The sequence below is a fragment of the Mustela nivalis genome, assembly GCF_964662115.1.
Source record: "Mustela nivalis genome assembly, chromosome: 1".
Taxonomy (NCBI): Eukaryota; Metazoa; Chordata; class Mammalia; order Carnivora; family Mustelidae; genus Mustela; species Mustela nivalis.
The window spans coordinates 201487951-201506558 of record NC_139020.1 but is presented as its reverse complement, the minus strand read 5'-3'; the positions used below and the strand labels follow the sequence as shown (position 1 = coordinate 201506558).

The following is an 18608-nucleotide window of genomic DNA, read 5'->3' as shown; positions in this document are numbered from 1 at the left end:
CGGAGTCACCTGCTCGCTGGCGCCCCCTGCAGGGCTCCTCTCTGTCACATCCCTACCCCTCAACTGCCTTCCACCGGGATACCCACCTTCGAATCCTAGTCTCAGGATAGGATTCTGGAGGGGGGTACCCCAAACCGTGACAAGGCAAGACTGATATTTCTTGGGAACAGATGGGAGGGCCCGCATGTGGTGGTGGCTCTGAGCAGCGACAGCTAGTTTCGTCCATGGACACCATGAGCGTTTTATTGGTGGATACACACACAGGAAAGGGAGAAGGGAGCCCCCCGACCGTGGATCCGAACTCCAGGCCCTCACTTTGGAAGGACGTAACTGCTGGCTCTTCTCTAACGAGGCGGGGAGGGAGACTGGGGCCCCACGTGCCCTCACCCAGCCCTGCGTGGGAGGAAGGACTGGTGCCATCCCTGGGTCCACTATCGAGCCCAGCCGTCGGCTGTGGGCAGCCGGCGCAGGGGGGGCCCGGGCCGTAGGGGCTCTGCCAGGGGCCGTGACAGGAGCAAGGGATAGGGGAAAGTCTTGGGAAAGTCGCCGGGGCCCCCGGGGGCCGGCGACAGGCGTTCGGACTTGATGCTGACTGGGGGGGTCGGCGGGGAGGCGCCACGGGCGGGGGGACCCTCCTCACTCAGGCTACGGCTCCCACTGCAGGGAGAGACAGAGAAAGAGAAGGAGGGCTGTGAGCTCAGCGAGGAAGGGAGGGAAGCCAGGGAAGTGGTATGGCAAAGGCTAGGCAGGAGGACCTTGGGAAAGGAGGGGGTGGCAGTCCCTCTTGGGGTTTCCAAAATAGCCACTCATCCCACCAAGAACAGACGGCAGGGGCTGAGTGTAGAACCAGGAGTGGCCACCAGAGGTCAGCAGTGGCTAGGTCTTGGGAAGACTGGGAGGGGCCACACAGCTAGGGAGGGGAGAAAGGAGGGAGAGTTGGGGCACTTACCTGGGCTGGGGTGGGGCAGCTGGGGGCCCATCACCCCTCGAATGCTGCCAGGGGGCCAGGGTGGGGGGCTGCAGCAGGCCAGGGGGCGGAGGGGGGTCTCCCAGCCCATATTCTGGAGGGTAGGAGGAAAAAACTGAGGCCTTGACCTCAGGGAGACCCTTGCCCAAGCTTTTTCCATCCCATCTGGTGGATGGGGAAATGGTGACCCTCACCCCCAGAAGTCAAGTGTATGGATACCTCCCAGGGCAGGGTACAATGGGGGGGGTGTATACCTGGGGGACCTGCCGGGAGGAAGGGGAAACTCCCGAGTGGGGGTCCCGGAGCTGTGGCGGAGCACGGACTCTGTAGGCTACCGTAGAGGCCTCTCTGTGGGGAGACAGGGTCAAGTGGAAACTGAGGCCCACACCCACGCCATCCTGCCCTCCCCCATCAGCCCTGCCACACTTCCCCCTCACTCACTGAGGTGCTCAGTCCCCCTCGGGCCCCAGCCAGGCTTCCAGGCAGGTCGGGCCTCCGCCCGTCCGCTGCTAAGTACAGGGGCGGTGGTGTCTTGCTGGCAAGGTGGCTCGGTGAGAAGAGAGGGTGTGCCAGGCCTGAGGAGCAGGAAACCCCCGAGAGAGGGCATGTGGCCATGTCATCGAATGAAGTCTGAGGTCCAGAGGTAATACACACAGACAAGCAGGGCCTGAACCAAGATCCCCCTTACAGGCCCCCCTGGGATTCCCACCCCCTTTTGCCCCAGGGCCTATGACCCATGCTCACCTGGGGGCCCAGCTTTGGGGGCTGCTGGCCGGAAAGGGGATGGGCGGCTCTGGGCAGAAAGGGCCTCCCCAAGCCCACTGGGGTCGCAGCCTGGGGGAGGCAGGGCCCCATATACCATGTCCGGGCTGGGCATCGTAGGGGCTGCAGGCTGCAGAGAATGGGATTGGTGGAAGAACATGGAGATAAGGACATCAGATCCAAGACAGAAAACCAGGGGCTAGCCTCTGCCTCCTGAAACCCTTGCTATGCTTCTTTCTGGCTCCTTCCACAAGATGGAAGGAACCTGTGTTTGGTGCTGTCACTCCTCAACAGCTAGGCCCAGAGCTGAGGCTTCTTATTCAGCGTGGTGTTGACACTGAGGGGGCTTCCCAGGATGTTTGATGAATCAAAGAAATAAAGAAGGAAAGAAACAGCTGTCCACTGAACCCTTATTCATCCTTCAAAGCCCCAACTATAATGACAACTCCTCCAGGAAGCCTTCCCATTCTGCCTAGGCAGAGACCAGCTCCCTAACTCTAGGTCCCTGTCTCAGTCTCAGCCTTGACCATTTGGGCCTAGGAGGTGAGGGAGTGCCCCATCATCGAGGTGCGGGAAGTCACTTACATAGAGCCGGGGCCGGGGCAAGGCTGGGTCACCCCCGTCACCTGCCAACCTCCGCAGCTTCTCTCCTGGCCCGTCAGGCCCTTCATCGGGCTCCAGCTCTGGTCCATCGAGGCCCACACCCCTCCTCTTCAGTGTCTGTAGAGAGGGGAGAAAATACGGTGACCCTCCCCTCCCCCATCCTAGCCAGGGAACCTGGTTCTTTGGGAGAGGGAGGAGACCTACCCCCCCCCACCTCTGTGGGCGGACCCGCTGGAGTGCAGGCAAATCCCATTGACCAAAAACCCCGGTGAGTTATCATCTAGCAAATTCCAAATGTGTGTGACAAAGGGACTGTCCTGCCCTGGGACCAGAGAGGCCCAGGTCACACAGTGGGGGCCGGGATCCACCAGCCCTGCTGGTGCTGTCCTAACTCTCCTGAATATGACCCTGGTGCCTCCATTCCACGCTCAAGCATAGCCTCCACACCCCGCGTGCGACAGGTGTTTCGTAAATGTTGGAGGACAACTTTCTAGGCTTTCCTGAGCTGCCTCTCCCTGGACCTGCACACTCCTGGACCCCTGCCTCTTCTTTGACCACTCCTCCCCACCCTCCTGAAACATTAAGGGGGCTCCACGCACAGCCCTAGGCCTGCTGGTCTTTCCGTCTCTGTGGCTTCGGCTTCCCATCTTGGGAAAAGATTCCCATTTCCAAAGGGAAGTGATCTCACCCATCCTGGATGGCGGGTGTGGGGGATGAATCACCTGGCACCAGGCTGCCTCTTTCTCCTGGGGACACAGCAGCTCAGACAAAAATACTCCTGGCCCTCAGTGAGGTCTCCCTTGCTTCGATGTGCCCTTTATTCTGTTTCTGCCCTCGCCAAACAGGGGACAGGATTTAGTGAGATGAGCTGTGTGCAGGGCATGCCGTGGAGCCCTCGATGCCCGGTGGTAGGTGTTTTTATCTCTACAGTGGGGGCAGATGCCCCTTCGAGGGACCCCACATTGCCTCAAACCTTTTACCAGCAGCAAAGCTAGATTGCAACACTGGTCTTTTGTGCCAACCCAGAGTCCCTAGGCTCGGAGCGAGCGCCCGGAGCTGGACATCAGGGTACTGGGGAGGAGGGCCCCAGGGGTACCTCGAGGATGTCGGTGTTGGTGCGGCTCTCGTGGGGCTCGCTGTACTCCGTGTACTTCAGGAGCACGCGGTCCATGTCTGTGCTGGCGTACTGGAAGAGGCGATTGGCGCTGTTGAAGATGATGAGGGCGATCTCACAGTCGCAGAGCACGCTCAGCTCATAGGCCTTCTTCATCAGCCCGAACTTCCGCTTCGTAAATGTCACCTGGAGCCCGGACCCACAGGCAGGGTGGGAGGAGACGTGGATTGGGCGTGGCAAGGAGGAGAGGGAGGGGCCAACTGGTCCCCGATCATGCCTCAAGATTCTGTAGGGCTTTGTGCATACTGTCCGTTCTGACTATACTGCTCCCCCACTTTCCACTTCTCAACTGGGAAAACTCCTATTGGTGCTTCAAAACCTAGCCTGAATATCCTCTCCTTTGGGAAGTTTTCCTGGGTCTCCAGGACAGGGCCCACATTCCCTCTTTGGGCTTCTCCGTTCTGTGCCTCCCTCTGGACCAGCCCTCTGAGTTGGGTGGGTTTGTGTCAAGTGTCATCTCTCCTATGACTGGGGCTCCCGTCATCAGGGAGAATAAATGAATAAATCAGCATGAAAATGAGCAAATGTTATATCTCAAACCCCAGGCACCACCTCAAGGCTCCCCATTCCCTCGCAGTTCCCCCAAATGGACAGGCCTTTGCCCAGGCTCGGTCCAGTGCCAAGAACAACTTTCCCCCAGCCGCTTTTCCACCCAGTGAACTCACCTGCCGATTCCTTTGGTCCAGAATGCGTGAGATCTGGATTTTTTTCCTCCCCATTGTGCCAGGCTGGGTGGAGCGACCTTGGCCTTGGGGGGAAGGAAAAGAGAACAGAGTGGGTGGGTGGAAAGTGAGACCAGGTACCCAGCCTCCCTTCTGTCTTCCACCTGCCCCTGCCAAGCACTGAGAAGGGAGATGACGGGGATAATCAAGGCAGTGTGGCAGTCCCACAGTCCCCACTCAACCAACCCCAGATGCAGCAGATGCTCAGTGAATTCCACATGAAGAGAAGGCTAACCGAGGGCAAAGGGTCGGGATATAGATGCCCCACCCTTGGCCCTAAAATGAAACAAGCTTGTAATTGTGGGACCTTGGGGGACCTTGACCTTCCTAAGCCCCTCGGTGTGTGCAATGGCTTAACAGCGTCATGCACAGCCCAGTGTTGTTGGAAGATGAAATGAGCTAGCCCATGGGAAATATTCACATCCACCCAGCATACAGCAGTTGCCACATATGTGCTGCTATTATGAATACTGGCAACAGCCTAAAAGCCCTTGATGGGCCCCGTTGGATGGACATCTGATGCCCATACCTGGTGGTGCTCAGGAAACATTGTTCACTGAATGACTAATCTCGAGCCATTGGAAAAAAACAAAAACAAAAACCCGGTCTGCACACCGGACACTGGGAAGCCATTCAATCCTGTAACAGCTCCCCAACAAGCAAGATCGAGGGCTGTGGTTCCCAGAAAACGTATTTAAAAATTGCATCGAGAGTAGAAAAAAGACTAGAAGGAAATGAGCAAGATAAGAGTCACTGCTGGGTGGAAATTTATGGGTGAAGTTTCCCCCCTTTTAAAAAAAATTTAGATGCAATTCACACCACCTGAAGTTCACCAGTTTAAAGTGTGCAATTCAGTAGCATGGAGTGTGTTCACAACATTGCACAAAACCACCTCCAGCTAGCTCCTGAAAGTTTCCATCCCCCCAAAAGGAGAACCCATGCATATTAACAGCCACTCCCTATCCTCCCTCCCCAGCCGGTGGCAACCATGGCTCTGCGGTCTCTATGGACTGGTGCATGCTAGATGTTTCATAAATGAAATCATACAATGTGTGAACGTTGGCCTTTTTTTCCCGCCCTTTTCAATTACCTGAATTTTCTAACTTTCCCCTCTCAGTGATTATAGATTACATTCATTTAAAAAGAATTGGGGGCACCTGGGTGGCTCAGTGGGTTAAGCCTCTGCCTTCGGCTCAGGTCATGATCTCAGGGTCCTGGGATCAAACCCCACATAGGGCTCTCTGCTCAGTGGGGAGCCTGCTTCCCCCTTTCTCTCTGCCTGCCTTTCTGCCTATTTGTGATCTCTCTTTCTCTGTTAAGTAAAGAAATAAAAAATCTTTAAAAAAAAATAAATAAAATAGAAAGAATTGGGGCCCTGGGTGGCTCAGTCAGTTAAGCATCACCTTTGGTTCAGGTCATGATCCCAGAGTCCTGGAATCGAGTTCCACCTCAGGCTTCCTGCTCAGCAGAAAGCCTGTTTCTCCTTCTGCCCCTTACCCTGCTCGTTCTCTCTCTCTCTCAAATAAATTTTTAAAAAATAAAAAAAAAATAAATAAAAGAATAACAGGGGGGATACCTGGGTGGCTCAGTCTGTTGAGCCTCTGAGTCTTTTTCTTTCCCCTCTCTTTTAAAGATTCCATTCATTTATTTGACAGAGAAAGGGAAAGCCCAAGCAGGGTGAGCGGCTGGCAGAGGGAGAGGGAGAAGCAGGCCTTCCATAAAGCGGAGAGCTGGATGGGGGGCTCGATCCCAGGCCTCTGGGATCATGACCTGAGCCGAAGGCAGACACTTAACTGACTGAGCCACCCAGGCGCCCCAAGCACCTGACTCTTGATTTCGGCTTGGGTTCTGGTCTCAGGGTCCTGGGATCAAGCCCTGTGGGGCAGGACGGGGGTTGGGGGGTTGGGGGGCGGTAGGTGGGGGGCAGGTGGTTGTGCTTAGCAGGGAGTCTGCTTGAGAATTCTCTTTCCTTCTCCTTCTGCCCCTCCCCCCACAATGGATAAATGAATCTTAAAAAAGAAAAAAATACGTAAACAAGGGGCGCCTGGTGGCTCAGTGGGTTAAAGCCTCTGCCTTAGGCTCTGGTCTTGATCTCAAGGTCTTGGGATCGAGCCCTGCATCAGGCTCTCTGCTCAGCAGGGAGCCTGCTTCCCTTCCTCTCTCAGCCTGCCTCTCTGCCTACTTGTGATCTCTGTCTGTCAAATAAATAAATAAAATCTTTAAAAAAATACATAAACAAGAATAACGGGTTGGAGTAGGTCCCTAAAAGGACCTCAAGCGTAGAGCTCACACTGGGATTTGAGCCTGAGGTCAGCTAGAGAGAAATGCTGCACCCTTCTCACGAGGACCTCCCTAGAAGGGTGCTCAGGGTGAGAAGGGAGAGCTCGTGGAGGGCAACATGTTCCCCCAGACAGGCAACATAGTGGGCTCCAGGCCTTCCCCAGCTCTCCCCATGCCGGGCTTCTTGGAATGAAGGAGTCACATTGCCCGTTGTAGAGCACACCTCCCACCACACGGACAGCCTCCCCAAGACATCCAAGACCCTTTCCACCACGTCTCCGACCACATGACCTCCTGGCACTTCTCATGTCACAGGTGACTGAGGCTTTAGGCGGGTGGCCTGCCCAGGGTCAGGCGGGCCTGCTGGCAGATCCCAGACAGCCTCTGACCCATGGGGCAATCCTCAGCAAGGCAGGCCTCTCCCTAGGCCTCAGTGTGCTGGTCTGGGTATGAAAGGGGCTGGGTATGAAATACAGAGCACCTGACACGAGGCCTGGGAATGAGCTCTTGGGAAGTGGAGGAAAATGTAGGTCCATCTCCAGGAGCAACCATACCTGCTTCCCAGACTCCCCCCAAGGGTCTGGGTGGGACTCCCCCTGCCCCTCACTGTCCCAGAGTCCCAGGCCCAGTCCTGTTAGACACTGTCGTATTTGGCTTGCTGTGTGATCCCAGGTGTGCCCTCTACTCTCTCTGGTCTGGGTCTCTGAGCAGTCACAACCAGGCAGAGCCAGGACCCACGGGAACCCCAGTCCTGGCCCCCCAGCTCCAGCTCAACTTGCTAAATTTAACTTCCCAGGCTAATTTTACTCCCTGGCCGGAATCGGGTGCGTTCCCACGGCTGGGACGTGTTGCCCCAGCCCTGACAGGTCCCTGGGGACAGAAGGGGGGCACTGGTCCGGAGGTCCTGGTGCCAAGGTGACTCCGGAAATGCCCCCGTGCCTGGGGTCCCATGGGAACATGGGACTCAGACATGAATCTCCGGGCCTGGCAAATCTGAATCTGGACCTTTCTCAGTCTGTCCCTGGTTTAGACAAGGACATCCTGGCCAGGGCAGGGTTCACATAATGAGGGAGATCCATGAGCCAAAGGCTGGGGTGGTGGGTCTCTTTGAACTGAGACCTAAGAGCCAAGACAAAAAGTGAGTTCCAGGTAGAAGGAGGGGCAGGTGCAAAGGCCCTGAGGAAGGGCGAGACATGGTAATGAGGCTAGAGCAAGGTGGCCAGGGGTAGAGGCCACAGAGATCACTCTGGGTCCTCTGATCTGTGGGGAGGACTATGTGTTTTGGTCTAAGTGACAGAGAGCTATGAGAGGGTTTTGAGCAAAAAGGAATGGGGTTTTGATTTATCATTTATGAGCTTAGCCACAGCTGCCATGGGGAGCAGGACTGTTGGGGGCCGGATGAGAGAAGACAGGAGACTTGAGGGGAGACCAGGGCTGTGTCCATCAGGGGAAGAGACTAGGGGTGATACCCCCTCTGTTCTAGGCCTACAGCATACACTTTAAGTCACTGTACTCCAGGGGTCTTTGGTTCCTCCTGAAGCCACCAGATCCTCTGCCATCTCTGGGGCCAGGCCTGACAAATGCAGATGGGCTCATGCAGGGGCTTGACTCTTCCAAACTTCAATGACTTTGGAATCCCCAACCCTCACCCAAGAACCGAAGTCATTCCCAATTCTGGCCCTTGAGCGATCTACCCAACATACAGCTCTGATCGTACCCTCTTCCTGCTCACACACACTTCATGGCTCTCCTCTGTCCTCAGGAGAAGTTTCTAGTCCCCAGCCTGGCATTTGAGGCCCTGCCCCAATCAGCCCCTGCCCATCTTAATCTACCTTCAGCAAAATGACTCTGCCTGGAAAGCTTTTTTTTTTTTTTTTTTCCACTTGGCCAACTCCTATTCACACTTCAAAACCTGGCTCAAAAAATTCATTCCTCTAGGAATCCTTCCCTGCCCTTACTCTGGACTCCTACAGCTCCCAAACTTCCCCTCCAGTTTTGACCCCATGGGACCACGGGTGTGTATATCCAGCTCTGTCTCCCTCAGACTGGAAGTCCCGCAGGCCCAGATTTAGTGAATGGAGCAGGTCAAGAGAGACTCTGAACTCCCCCCAGCCTCCCTCAACAACTTCCTCTCAGACTCCCCCAGCTGACTCCCTACCCAGAAATACATGGGCATGCAAATCCAGTCACTCAGCGTTGACCTGTCTCAGGCCCAGGTGTGAAGGGCCAGCTAAGGAATGCGGAGGCGAAGGCCCAGGGTGTGCATATATATTTGTACTCACATGCAAATCCCCACCGAGCCGCAGACAGACCCGGTGGCCTGTTCTCCAGATGTTGGCGTGATCAGAACTGCTGGGGGGAGGTGGCAGCACATGCTGAATGTGCCAGGCACGAGGGGGGAGGCCTCTTCTGTGCACACATCCCCCCCTCCACCCTCATGACAGCCAGCTAGGAGGCAGAGAGCTCGTGGCATCTGCCCAGCAGAAGAGCAAAGAGATGGACCCATTGACCCAAGAATGGAGCAGCAAAGAAGGGCCAGGAGAAATCCAAGAGGGCATCTCAGAGGAGGAAGCACGTGGTTGGGCCTTGATGGACAGGTTGAATGGGGGTCTGAGCAGATGGGAAGGGGGTGGGCATTTGAAGCCAAGAGTCCGGCACCTGCCTACCCTTTTCTTCATACCCTCATTCTTAGCATGTAGGAAGTATCAACCATGTGCCAACCCCTGCGATAAGCTGATCACAGAAGTAGAAAGTTTAAGTAGACCAATGACCACAGAAGAATAGAAAAGTGACTCAAGACCTACCATTAAAAGGACAGCAGGCCCACATGGTTTTAGGGCTTTTATCAAACCTCAAAGGAGAGGGAAACGCAATGTTATTGAAACTAACTCAGACCATTGCAAGCAATGAGAATTGCCCAAGTCATTTTTATGAAAAATCCTGTATGTCAGAATCTGACTAAGTCCAGAAAGAGATGTATGAACCATGAAAGGGGCAATGGGAATCAGGGATTTCAGGAAAGACCTCCCTGAAGAGGTGAGATTGGAACTGAGAGCTGAAGCACAAGAGAGACATCAAAGCAAGGGAAGAGCCCCTCATGCTAAGACAGCCTGGGGTGAGGTGGGGGGCAGGGGGCACGGGTAGGGGGAGGGGGGATGGGTGGGGTGGGGGAGGGTGTTTCTGGCAGGGGGATCTCCAAGGGCAAAAATCCGAAGCAATCAAGAGTTTGGTATTTTATTTTTATTTTTTAAGATTTTATTTATTTGTCAGAGTGAGAAAAGCACAAGCAGGAGGAGCAGCAGGCAGAGGGAGAGGGAGAAGCAGGCTCTCCGCTGAGCGAGAAGGCTGAGAGGACTCCATCCCCAGACCCTGGGATCATGACCTGAGCCAAAGGCAGATGCTTAACTGACTGAGCCACCCAGGCATCCCAGGAGTTTAGTTTTAAGTTTTAAAGCATTTTTTTTTTTAAAGTAGGAGCTTTTTTAAAAAGCAGGAGTTTTAAAGCATTTTTAAAAGATTTTTTAAATTTATGTATTTGACAGACAGAGATCACAAGTAGGCAGAGAGGCAGGCAGAGAGGTGGGGTGGGGGAGCAGGCTCCCTGCTGAGCAGAGAGCCCGATGCGGGGCTCGATGCGGGGCTCAATGCGGGGCTCAATCCCCGGACCCTGAGATCATGATCTGAGCCGAAGGCAGAGGCTTAACCCACTGAGCCACCCAGGCGCCCCTGGAGTTTGGTATTTTAAAAGAAATCACAGAAGACTCTATGGCTGGACAGCATGACAGTGGGAAGAAGGGAGAAGCATGAAGGACGCTGGTGGGGAAGATTGTGAGGGTCAGATCACATAGGGCCACAGTGAAGACAGTGGGCTTTACTCGGAGGTCAACGAGGAGCCGTGGGGAGTTTGGGGGGCAGGGGGGTCGGGATATAATTTTACAGTTTGAAAAATCCCCTTGCGCTCTCTTACCTGGCCGGTGGGAGGGGGAAGAGGTGGAGCCACTCTGGAAATCTATCTGGTGTCTACTAGTAAATATCCGTCTTCCCTATGACCAAGCAGTCTCTTTGCTCAGTATTCACCCAAGAGAAACGGGTCCGTATTTTACCGAAGGACACAGATAAGAATGTTTTCAGGAGCTCCATTCATCCTTGCCCCGAACTGGAACCCACCCAGATGCCCTCCCTGGGAGAATCGGCTACTACTCTCCACTAGACTCCACAATGGACGACTACAAAGCCCAGTAAAAGGAAGCATTCCCGCTCGGTGCGACCGCATCCTGGACCTCCCAGATGGCGGGCCCTCCCCACAGTGCTGGACGAGACAGCGGGGACACACAGTGTAATCCCATTTACATGAAGTTCCAGAAGAGGCAAAATTTCCTTACAGTGATGAGGGTCAGCTCAGTGGCCATGCGGGGCAGGCGCTGTGGCACGGTTGTAGGAGTTGCCGGGGCCGCTCGCTCCCTGGCCCAGAGTCCAGGCACTCAGATGTGCTTAGTTTGTGCAGATGTGTTAGCCCTACTCTGATGATTGGTGCCTTTTTCTCTCCATGATGTATCTCAATCAAAAGGTTTTTTTTTTATTATTATTATTAAAGCATCCCCCGGGGCGCCTGGGTGGCTCAGTGGGTTGAGCCTCTGCCTTTGGCTCAGGTCATGATCCCAGGGTCCTGGGATCAAGCCCCGCATGGAGCTCTCTGCTCAGCGGGGAGCCTGCTTCCTCCTCTCTCTCTGCCTGCCTCTCTGCCTATTTGTGATCTCTGTCAAATAAATAAATAAAATCTTTTAAAAAAATAATAAAAAGCGTCCCCTGTTCAAGGATGCTGTGGGGAGTAGCATCTGAGAAGGAGGAAAGTGACAGAGAGAGGCTGGGGCAGGTGTCCAGGTGGGAGATGAGAGGCCTGAACGGGGTTGGGGGGTGGGGCAGAAGCAGAAGAATCCTTTGTCAGGGAAAAGGCCCGGATGCACTGGTGGCATCTATGAGGGCTGGGAGAAGAGCCCAGCTCCCAGGCCTGAGCACTGTGCAAGCAAAGAACTGAGAAGACACAGGACGGTTCCATGAGTGCCCAGAGCACCAGAAACTCTCTTCAGCTATCCCTGTGGTCACTAAGACGATCAACAAACATGTCTGGGGTCCTTCAGGCTATAGCATGTCACCTCTTTGACTTGGTGAGGCCTTTTAGCACCTTGGCGATGGAGATACGGGAGCTGGAAAGAATAGCACCATTGGTACTCTTGCCCCCACTGACCCTTTACCATGGTGCACACCCTGTCTGAGGACTCAGTTTTCTCACCTGTAAATGGGGGTGAGACTCCTTCTCCCCCACCAGCTGGGGAGGGCGGGGTGGTGGATGGCTCTGCTGAACTTGTCTTCTGGCCCTTCCAGAAGCCAGAAGGAAGAAGGGCCAGGCCTTGGAGCTGGGGGCGCTGAGTCAGCATGCCATCTTGGAAGACCACAGTGACACACACACAGCGACAGGCTGGGTGACATCAAGCTCCCATAAAATGGGTCACAGAATTCTGACCTCAAAGGCCTTGTGGGAAGGGTTTGAGAGAAAAGACCAGGAGCCAGTCAAGTTCCCCTTCTTGGCTCCCAGTGGGGCATAAATGGGGGGATGAGTGGCACAGTCACGCTGCCCGACCCCGGAGCCTGGAGGCCACAGCTTGGCGGAGCACCCGGACCCAGACCCGGGACAGGAGGAGAGGAAAGGAGAAGTGAGAGGCAGGTGGGTGGCGGTGGGGGGGGGGGAGGGGAGGGCCCACGGGGACTGGCGAAGCGGGGAGGGGGCGCTGCTCCTGGGCGGCCACAGCGAATCAGGCCTGGAGCCCCGCCTCACGCAACCCAGCAGCTGGTTTCATCACCTGTTCCCCAAGTACCTCATTACAGGAGACAGGAAGAGCCCCTTGGAAAGCTGGGACCCTCCCCCTCCCCTCTCCTGAGGGCTCAAGCTGTTCTGACCCCAGCTGCCAGAGACCCTCCCCTTCCCAGCAGGGGCCCTGGGCCTGCCTCCTACCCTGGGGGCCTGGGGAGATGGTGCCCCAAGTGTGGGGGTGCCTCTGTGGATGACCTAGGGGCTGATTCAGCCCACAGTAGTCCCCGAGGGCAGGTGGGCTCTGGCAGTGACTCTGGTGTGGCCAAACTTCTGTGGGCCTCAGTTTCCTCCACCAGGAAATGGGAGAGTCAGGGCTACCTTGCTGAGCTGGGGTAGGGGGGCGGGGGAGGGGGCTGCTGGGGCTTCCGAGGAGGTCCTCTATAGATACTGGTTCTCTCCTTCCCCTGTGCAGCCAGCTTTCATGGTCACATGGTCACCTCTGCTTGGTCCTGGGAGGTGCCCAGATCTGAGCAAGCGCCCTGGGCAGTCTAGGCAGGGGGGCTGAGGAATAGGGGGACAAAGAGAAAGCCCATTCCTCAAATGGACAGATGTAGGTAGGGAGATGCCCCAAACACATGCAGAGCCCCTCAAAATCAACAGAGATCTCCTGGACACATGTATCACCCTCCAACACAGTAGATCCCTCCATACAAAAGTCCCCAGAAGACATGCGGCTCCAAATACACAGGGACCCCCTTAAGCCCAGGCAGCTTTCCAAACACACATATCCTTAAACACTCAGAACGTGCTGCACGTGCAGACCCCCAAGTACATACAGACCTCTCCAGACGCTGAGCGCCCAACACATTCTAATTCCCCAAATGCACACAGACTCCCCAATACACGCAGACACTGCTCAGCATACCATGCCCCCCCAAAACATGCATGCTTCTTGTCCATTTCCTGTAAAGCCGCAGACACAGGTAGGGCTCCCAGCCCTGCGGTGGTAACAATGCCCAACCCACCGGCTTCTGGAAGCACAGTGGTCAGCAGCTCCAGGGGACGGTTGGGGGCTGGGGAGTGTGTGGGAAGTGAGCATCTAAGGTGGGTCACATATCTGGAAGCCTCATGCAGCTCTGAATCCCAGAAACTGAGAATGTTCCAGTTGGAGAAGGCCCCTCAGGGCCCCTTGTCCATGAGGCCCTCTGATATTCATGGGGAAACTGAGGCCCAATGGGGTCCCTCAGACCTTCCCTCCCAAGGTCTGCTCCTAGGAGGCCATGTGCTGAGAAGCCAGGACTGTGGCTGTGAACCTGGCCAGACCACAGTGTTATAATTCTCAGCTCCACGGCACATTCACTGCCTGACGTGCTTCGAGCCTTAGTTTCCCCATTTGTACTCTGAGTCCCTGGGAGCCCCCCAGTGCCCACCCACCTGTCCCTCCTCTTTAGAAAGGCCTCATCTACCAGCAAATTCCCAGTACCCCTTCTGCCCCTTTTTGGGCATCTGACACATTTCCACCCCCGGGCCTTTGCCCAGGCTGGGCCTTTCCCTGGGGCTACCACCCTTGCCAGGCTTGCCCAGGTCTGAGGAGCTGCTCCATGTCTTTTAAGACCAGGCAGAAATCCCTTTTTCTGGAGGCGCCCCTTTTCCCAGAGGACAGTCACCTCTCCCTGAGGCACTTGGCCCCACTGGAACCTTTCTCTGCTTCTTTGCTACTTTCTTTGAGGCTTATGCTGCCCCACTCGGATGTCCGCTCGGTGAGGGCAGGGACAGAGCCCTCCCCGCCCAGTGCCCGGCACACAGTAGGCCCTCAGTCACCCTTCCTTGAGTCGATGAGCAAACTGCTTAATCAACAGAAACATGGACAACTGGTTCAGTTTTCTTTCAAAGGCCCTGTGGCCACTAAAATAAATTTGTGCCCTGCCCCCTTCCAGTTAGAGACCCGGCTCTAAACAGCCACTAGCACAAGAGCCAAGTGAGGGGTGCTCATGTTCCTCTCGGGCCCAGGGACTGACCCTCCATAGGTGTCAGTGTCCATCCAAAAAGGAAATCTTGCCTCTCATCTGGCAAGAAGGCCAAATTCTTTGACACAGCCACCGCAGAGAGAAGCCCACTACCCCATCACACCTTCCTGATGGGTTTGGGACCCTGACACTTGTTGCTGGGAGAGCCTTTACATTCAGAACCCAACCCTGCTGTCCCAGGTTGGAGTCCAGGGCCACCCAAGGCACCCGGTGATGTCCCCTGAGCCTTAGGGGCAACTGCAGGGACGGCCCAAGATTACTCTCTCTTTGTTCCAGAGAAAGATCTCCCCATGGGACCCCAGAAATTCATCCCCTGAGGCCAGGTCCTCCCTGCTTGGGAAATTAGCACATCTGTCAGCGCTGGGCAGAAGGGACTCGGCCCATAGCCACGCAGACCCAAGACATAGCCATCCAAAGATGGGATCTTTGGGCATCCCTGGCCCCCACTCTCTTTCCCCAGAAATGTCTGAGAGTACACCAAGGGCAGGGGACACAGCGACAGGGAGTGGACAGATCAAGCCCGTGGGAGCGGGGACAACAGACACATAATCATGGCAGAGACAGAGGCCTTCAGGGAAGAAATTCAACAGGGGGAAGCAGGAGGGGTGAGTGGCAGGGGAGGGAGCTGCTTTGGACAGAGGCGTCAGAAGGGCCTTTCTGAAAAGGGGGCCCTCAAGGACTAGAGGACACCAGCCAGGTTGGGATGTGGAGGAGAGACCACCTGGCGGAAGAAATGGCAGGTGCAAAGGACCTGAGGTGGTCAGCTGCTGGTCAGCTTCCAGGTGCAGGGCAGCCAGTGTGACTAAAGCAGGGGGGAGCCGATGGAGACAGAGGAGGGCATAGAGGCCACATGGGGCCTCAGGGGTGGGGATGAGAAGGTGGACTCGAGAGCAATGGGGAGCCACGGAGGGTGCACAAGGAGGTGAGAGCTGTGGTCTGATTCAAGGTTTTCAAAAGACACCATGTCTACTGTGGGGAGAAGTCCTACTGGCACAGGAGGCCAGGACAGCATTTTGTGGAAGACAGGAAGGCTGTGGGTGTGGACAGTGGACAGGAGCAGTCCTGTGTCCACAGCCTGTGACTCCCTATGCCAACCGGCCTCAACTGCTCAGTGCTGAGGGCCCTGCCTTGATTCTGGCTGAACCTGGACCTGGAGGAGAGCAGGCCAGGAAAGCAGATAGCTTTAAGGCCTCCTAGGCCCTGGTAGAGGGTGGGGTGGGGATGGGCCTAGATGGGGCTTACAGGGATTTCCACTTGGTCACAGTTTGGATGGTAAATCCTATTATTGAGTGACTACTGTTTGCCCAGGCCTACGTGCCACTTTATTTACACACAGAACCTGCCTGACCCACAAACAGCCCAGTGAAGCGGAGATCACTGTCCCCATTTTATACAAAAGGAAGCAGTCTTCTCCAGGCCACATAGCGAGACCCCCACAGATTCTCACTCTAGCCTTGGCTTGTGCCCCAGAGCCATTCTGCCGCACTCCCAAACCCCCACCCTTGTATAGTCTGGGAAGTGAGCCTGAGGCATCATTGGGGTCCAAGACACTCATTCTTGGGCCTGAGGCTGGTGACAGGGCAGCCTCATAGCTCCCAAGATGCAGGCCTAGGGAGACCCCCCTTTTTGGGGGTTGGGAAACAGGACCCAACCTGTGTGTGTACCCCACAGGAATTTAAGGGCAAGAACTGGGTTGAGCTCTCTGACCCCGAATGGGATCCCAGTATATGATAAATGCTCTGAAGAATAACATCTGTCTTCAGGTGCCTATGTTCCTCAAATCTTCTAGAAGGTTAGACCCCAAAGATTTCTACAAGCATTGCATCTGAGTTGGGGTGACAAATAATTTTAATTCCCTTTCCCCCCTTAATTTGCATTTTCCAGATGTCTGCCTGGTTGGCTAATGATTTAACAAAATAAATCATTAGTTGGAGGTGGGATGTAAAACTGAGCTCAACGCTCAGGTCACGGGGGCAGCTACAGAGCTCAGAGAGGTGCAGGGATCTCTCTGAAGTCACACAGAAAGGGGAGAGAGAAGACTAGGCCCTCATCCCTGGTTCTGTTCTCTCTGGATGGCAGAACGGCAGCCTTGAGCCCATACTTTCTCTGGGGGGCCTGTATGTCTCCATCTAGCCTCAGTCTTCCCTCCTACAAAGTGGGCACTTTAGACCAGATAAACAGCCTCCAGCTCCTGCAGGTGAGATCCCCGCTTCCCCCAGGCCCTCAATGTTCTACAATTTCATTCCCTGGAAGTCAAGATTCACTCCTAGACTCAGGCAGGCAGTGGGAGGCAGACACGGGGACAGGAGGGAGGAAGGCCGACTTCTCCCAAAGCCCCTTTGACCTTTGCAATCAAACCCCACACACTTGTCCTTCCTGGTCTAAATACTGCTTTGAACCCAGTTTCTGTCACCCCAATAGTCTGAGAGCTCTCATGACTGGATGTCAAATGTCCAAAGGTCCTGACCTTCCCGGGTGAGGCTTCTGGGGCAGGCCAGGTATGGCCTCAGCTATTTCGGACTTCTCAAGTCTGCAACAAAGGGACCGAGGACAGCCAGGTAATCAGTCAGCCAAGTCTGCAGCCCCAGACCCTGGGAGAGGTGCAGGAGGTGCAGGGGACGCGGGTAGGGGGAGCATGACTGCGAAAGTAACAGAGTCACCAGCTTGTCATGTGCTGACAACCTCAGAGGGCTGTGACTATTGTTCCTATACCCATCTCCCCGATGGGGAAACTGAGGCACAGGGAAGCGCAGATCCAGGCAGCTGTGCTGCCCACCCCCCAGGTCTCCACACCTCCTATCCTGCCCCCAAGCTTCACAGACACCTCGTGGGCCCAGCTGAGACCCCCACACTCACAGCCTGAAGCTCGGACAAGGGTCCTGGCAGTCACATGCACACATGCAGAGTCACGCCACATGCAGGTGCAGGGCAGTAACATACAAGGGCACAGCCACAGCAGAGAGGCATGGGGTTGTGTACAAGGGTCCGGAGGATGTACAAAAGGGATGCATTCCCGGAGAGGGGCACAGTCCAGCTCACAGACCAGACACACAACTCATAGACACGTAACAGGGGCCCAGGGCCCGACAACTTTGGACACGCAATTTTGTAAATGACATCAAAACCCTCAGACACGTGCCCCTTGGACACACAACCTCTCAGAAACACAACCCTTGGACTCGCAACCCTTTGGACACACCCCTCCCTTGGAACACAACCCTCAGATTCACACTCTTTGGCCATAACAGGACGCACAATATCTCAGACTCACATCCCGGGACGCACATCTCTTAGACACACACAACTCTCCAATGCACAGCAGCACACTCGGGACTTCCAAAGCCCACTAACCACAGATGCCGTTCAGGTGACACCGCACAAACCACGGCCTGACGTGACACGCACCTGCTGGGCCCGGGGCCCTCTGGACGCTCGCGGACGGGTCTGGCAGCAGCAGCAAAGCGCTCCGAGCGCGGGGCGGCCACAGGTGCCTCCAGAATGGGCGGTCCCGCCCCCGCGGGAGCTGATTGGGTGGGGCGGTGAACATTTGCATATGGACCGTGATGGGCGGGCACTAGGGCGTGGCCCCGCCCAGGGAGTTCTGGGGACGGGACTCAGACCCCGGAAGACGCTGAAATGAGGGCGTATAATGAAGAAAGGGGACTAGGGCGGGGGCTGGATCAGACCCGCGAGACTTCCCCCGCCCTCACTGGGGGCCCTGACCTTGCTACTGTGACCCTGACGCTAATTCGGACCTGGTCTCTAGTTCGGATCACTGCTAGTCCAACCCTAGACTTATTCTAAACTGAGTGAAATACAACTTGGTCCCGAGACCCTGAAGGCTGCAGGGGTGGTGCCTGGAAGCCACCATTGATCCTTGCTCTCACCCAAATGGAAGGACTGCAGAAAGTTGACTCTGGGCTCCCCGATGAGGTGCCCCTGTAGCCGAATGCTTGCTTGCTTCCTGTGTCCCCACAGGAGGGCAACAGACCCCTCTGGCGCTGCGTGCAGGCCTTCACTAGAAAGGCCAGCTGTGTGCAGGGGGTGTGGCTTCCAGAACCAGACCCCAGCCCAGACCCCTGCATCCACTTCCTCCTTGGGATCCCAGCACCACCTAGCAGAGGTCCAGGCACAAGGAAATCAGAACAGGACTGGTGAGAGAATTAGTGTAGATAGAATTACAGAATGAAGATGATTTTGGACTGTGTAGTCCTAGAGAAACCACTGGTCTGGAGAAGGCAGAGCTGTCACACACATTGACACC

The 18608-nt window shown here is 55.6% G+C and overlaps 1 protein-coding gene across 2 annotated transcripts; it reads right to left on the bottom strand.

Moving 5' to 3' along the window:
* Positions 1 to 216: 216 nt before the first annotated feature.
* Positions 217 to 17965, bottom strand: MEF2B (myocyte enhancer factor 2B). 2 transcript variants are annotated; one of them, XM_082706688.1, is made up of 9 exons: positions 17750 to 17965; positions 4172 to 4254; positions 3429 to 3632; positions 2315 to 2449; positions 1712 to 1859; positions 1409 to 1542; positions 1222 to 1315; positions 950 to 1061; positions 217 to 657 (listed from the first exon to the last, which is right to left on the bottom strand). In XM_082706688.1, exons 1-9 carry the CDS (start codon positions 17895 to 17897, stop codon positions 432 to 434), a joined length of 1284 nt encoding a protein of 427 aa, XP_082562814.1. In that variant the 5' UTR covers positions 17898 to 17965; the 3' UTR covers positions 217 to 431. The 2 variants fall into 2 exon arrangements, with proteins under 2 accessions (XP_082562814.1, XP_082562815.1); XM_082706689.1 differs by lacking the exon at positions 17750 to 17965 and adding an exon at positions 11799 to 12038.
* Positions 17966 to 18608: the final 643 nt, after the last annotated feature.

What these genes read in the sequence shown, in the direction of transcription:
- MEF2B (XM_082706688.1), bottom strand. Translation starts at nt 17,897, where the DNA reads ATGCAAATGTTCACCGCCCCACCCAATCAGCTCCCGCGGGGGCGGGAC. An exon ending in CCTCCCGGCAGGTCCCCCAG is followed by an intron (nt 1,062 to 1,221) that starts GTATACACCCCC and finishes CCTACCCTCCAG; the next exon opens with AATATGGGCTGGGAGACCCC. An exon ending in GCTGCCCCACCCCAGCCCAG is followed by an intron (nt 658 to 949) that starts GTAAGTGCCCCA and finishes CTCTCCCTGCAG; the next exon opens with TGGGAGCCGTAGCCTGAGTG.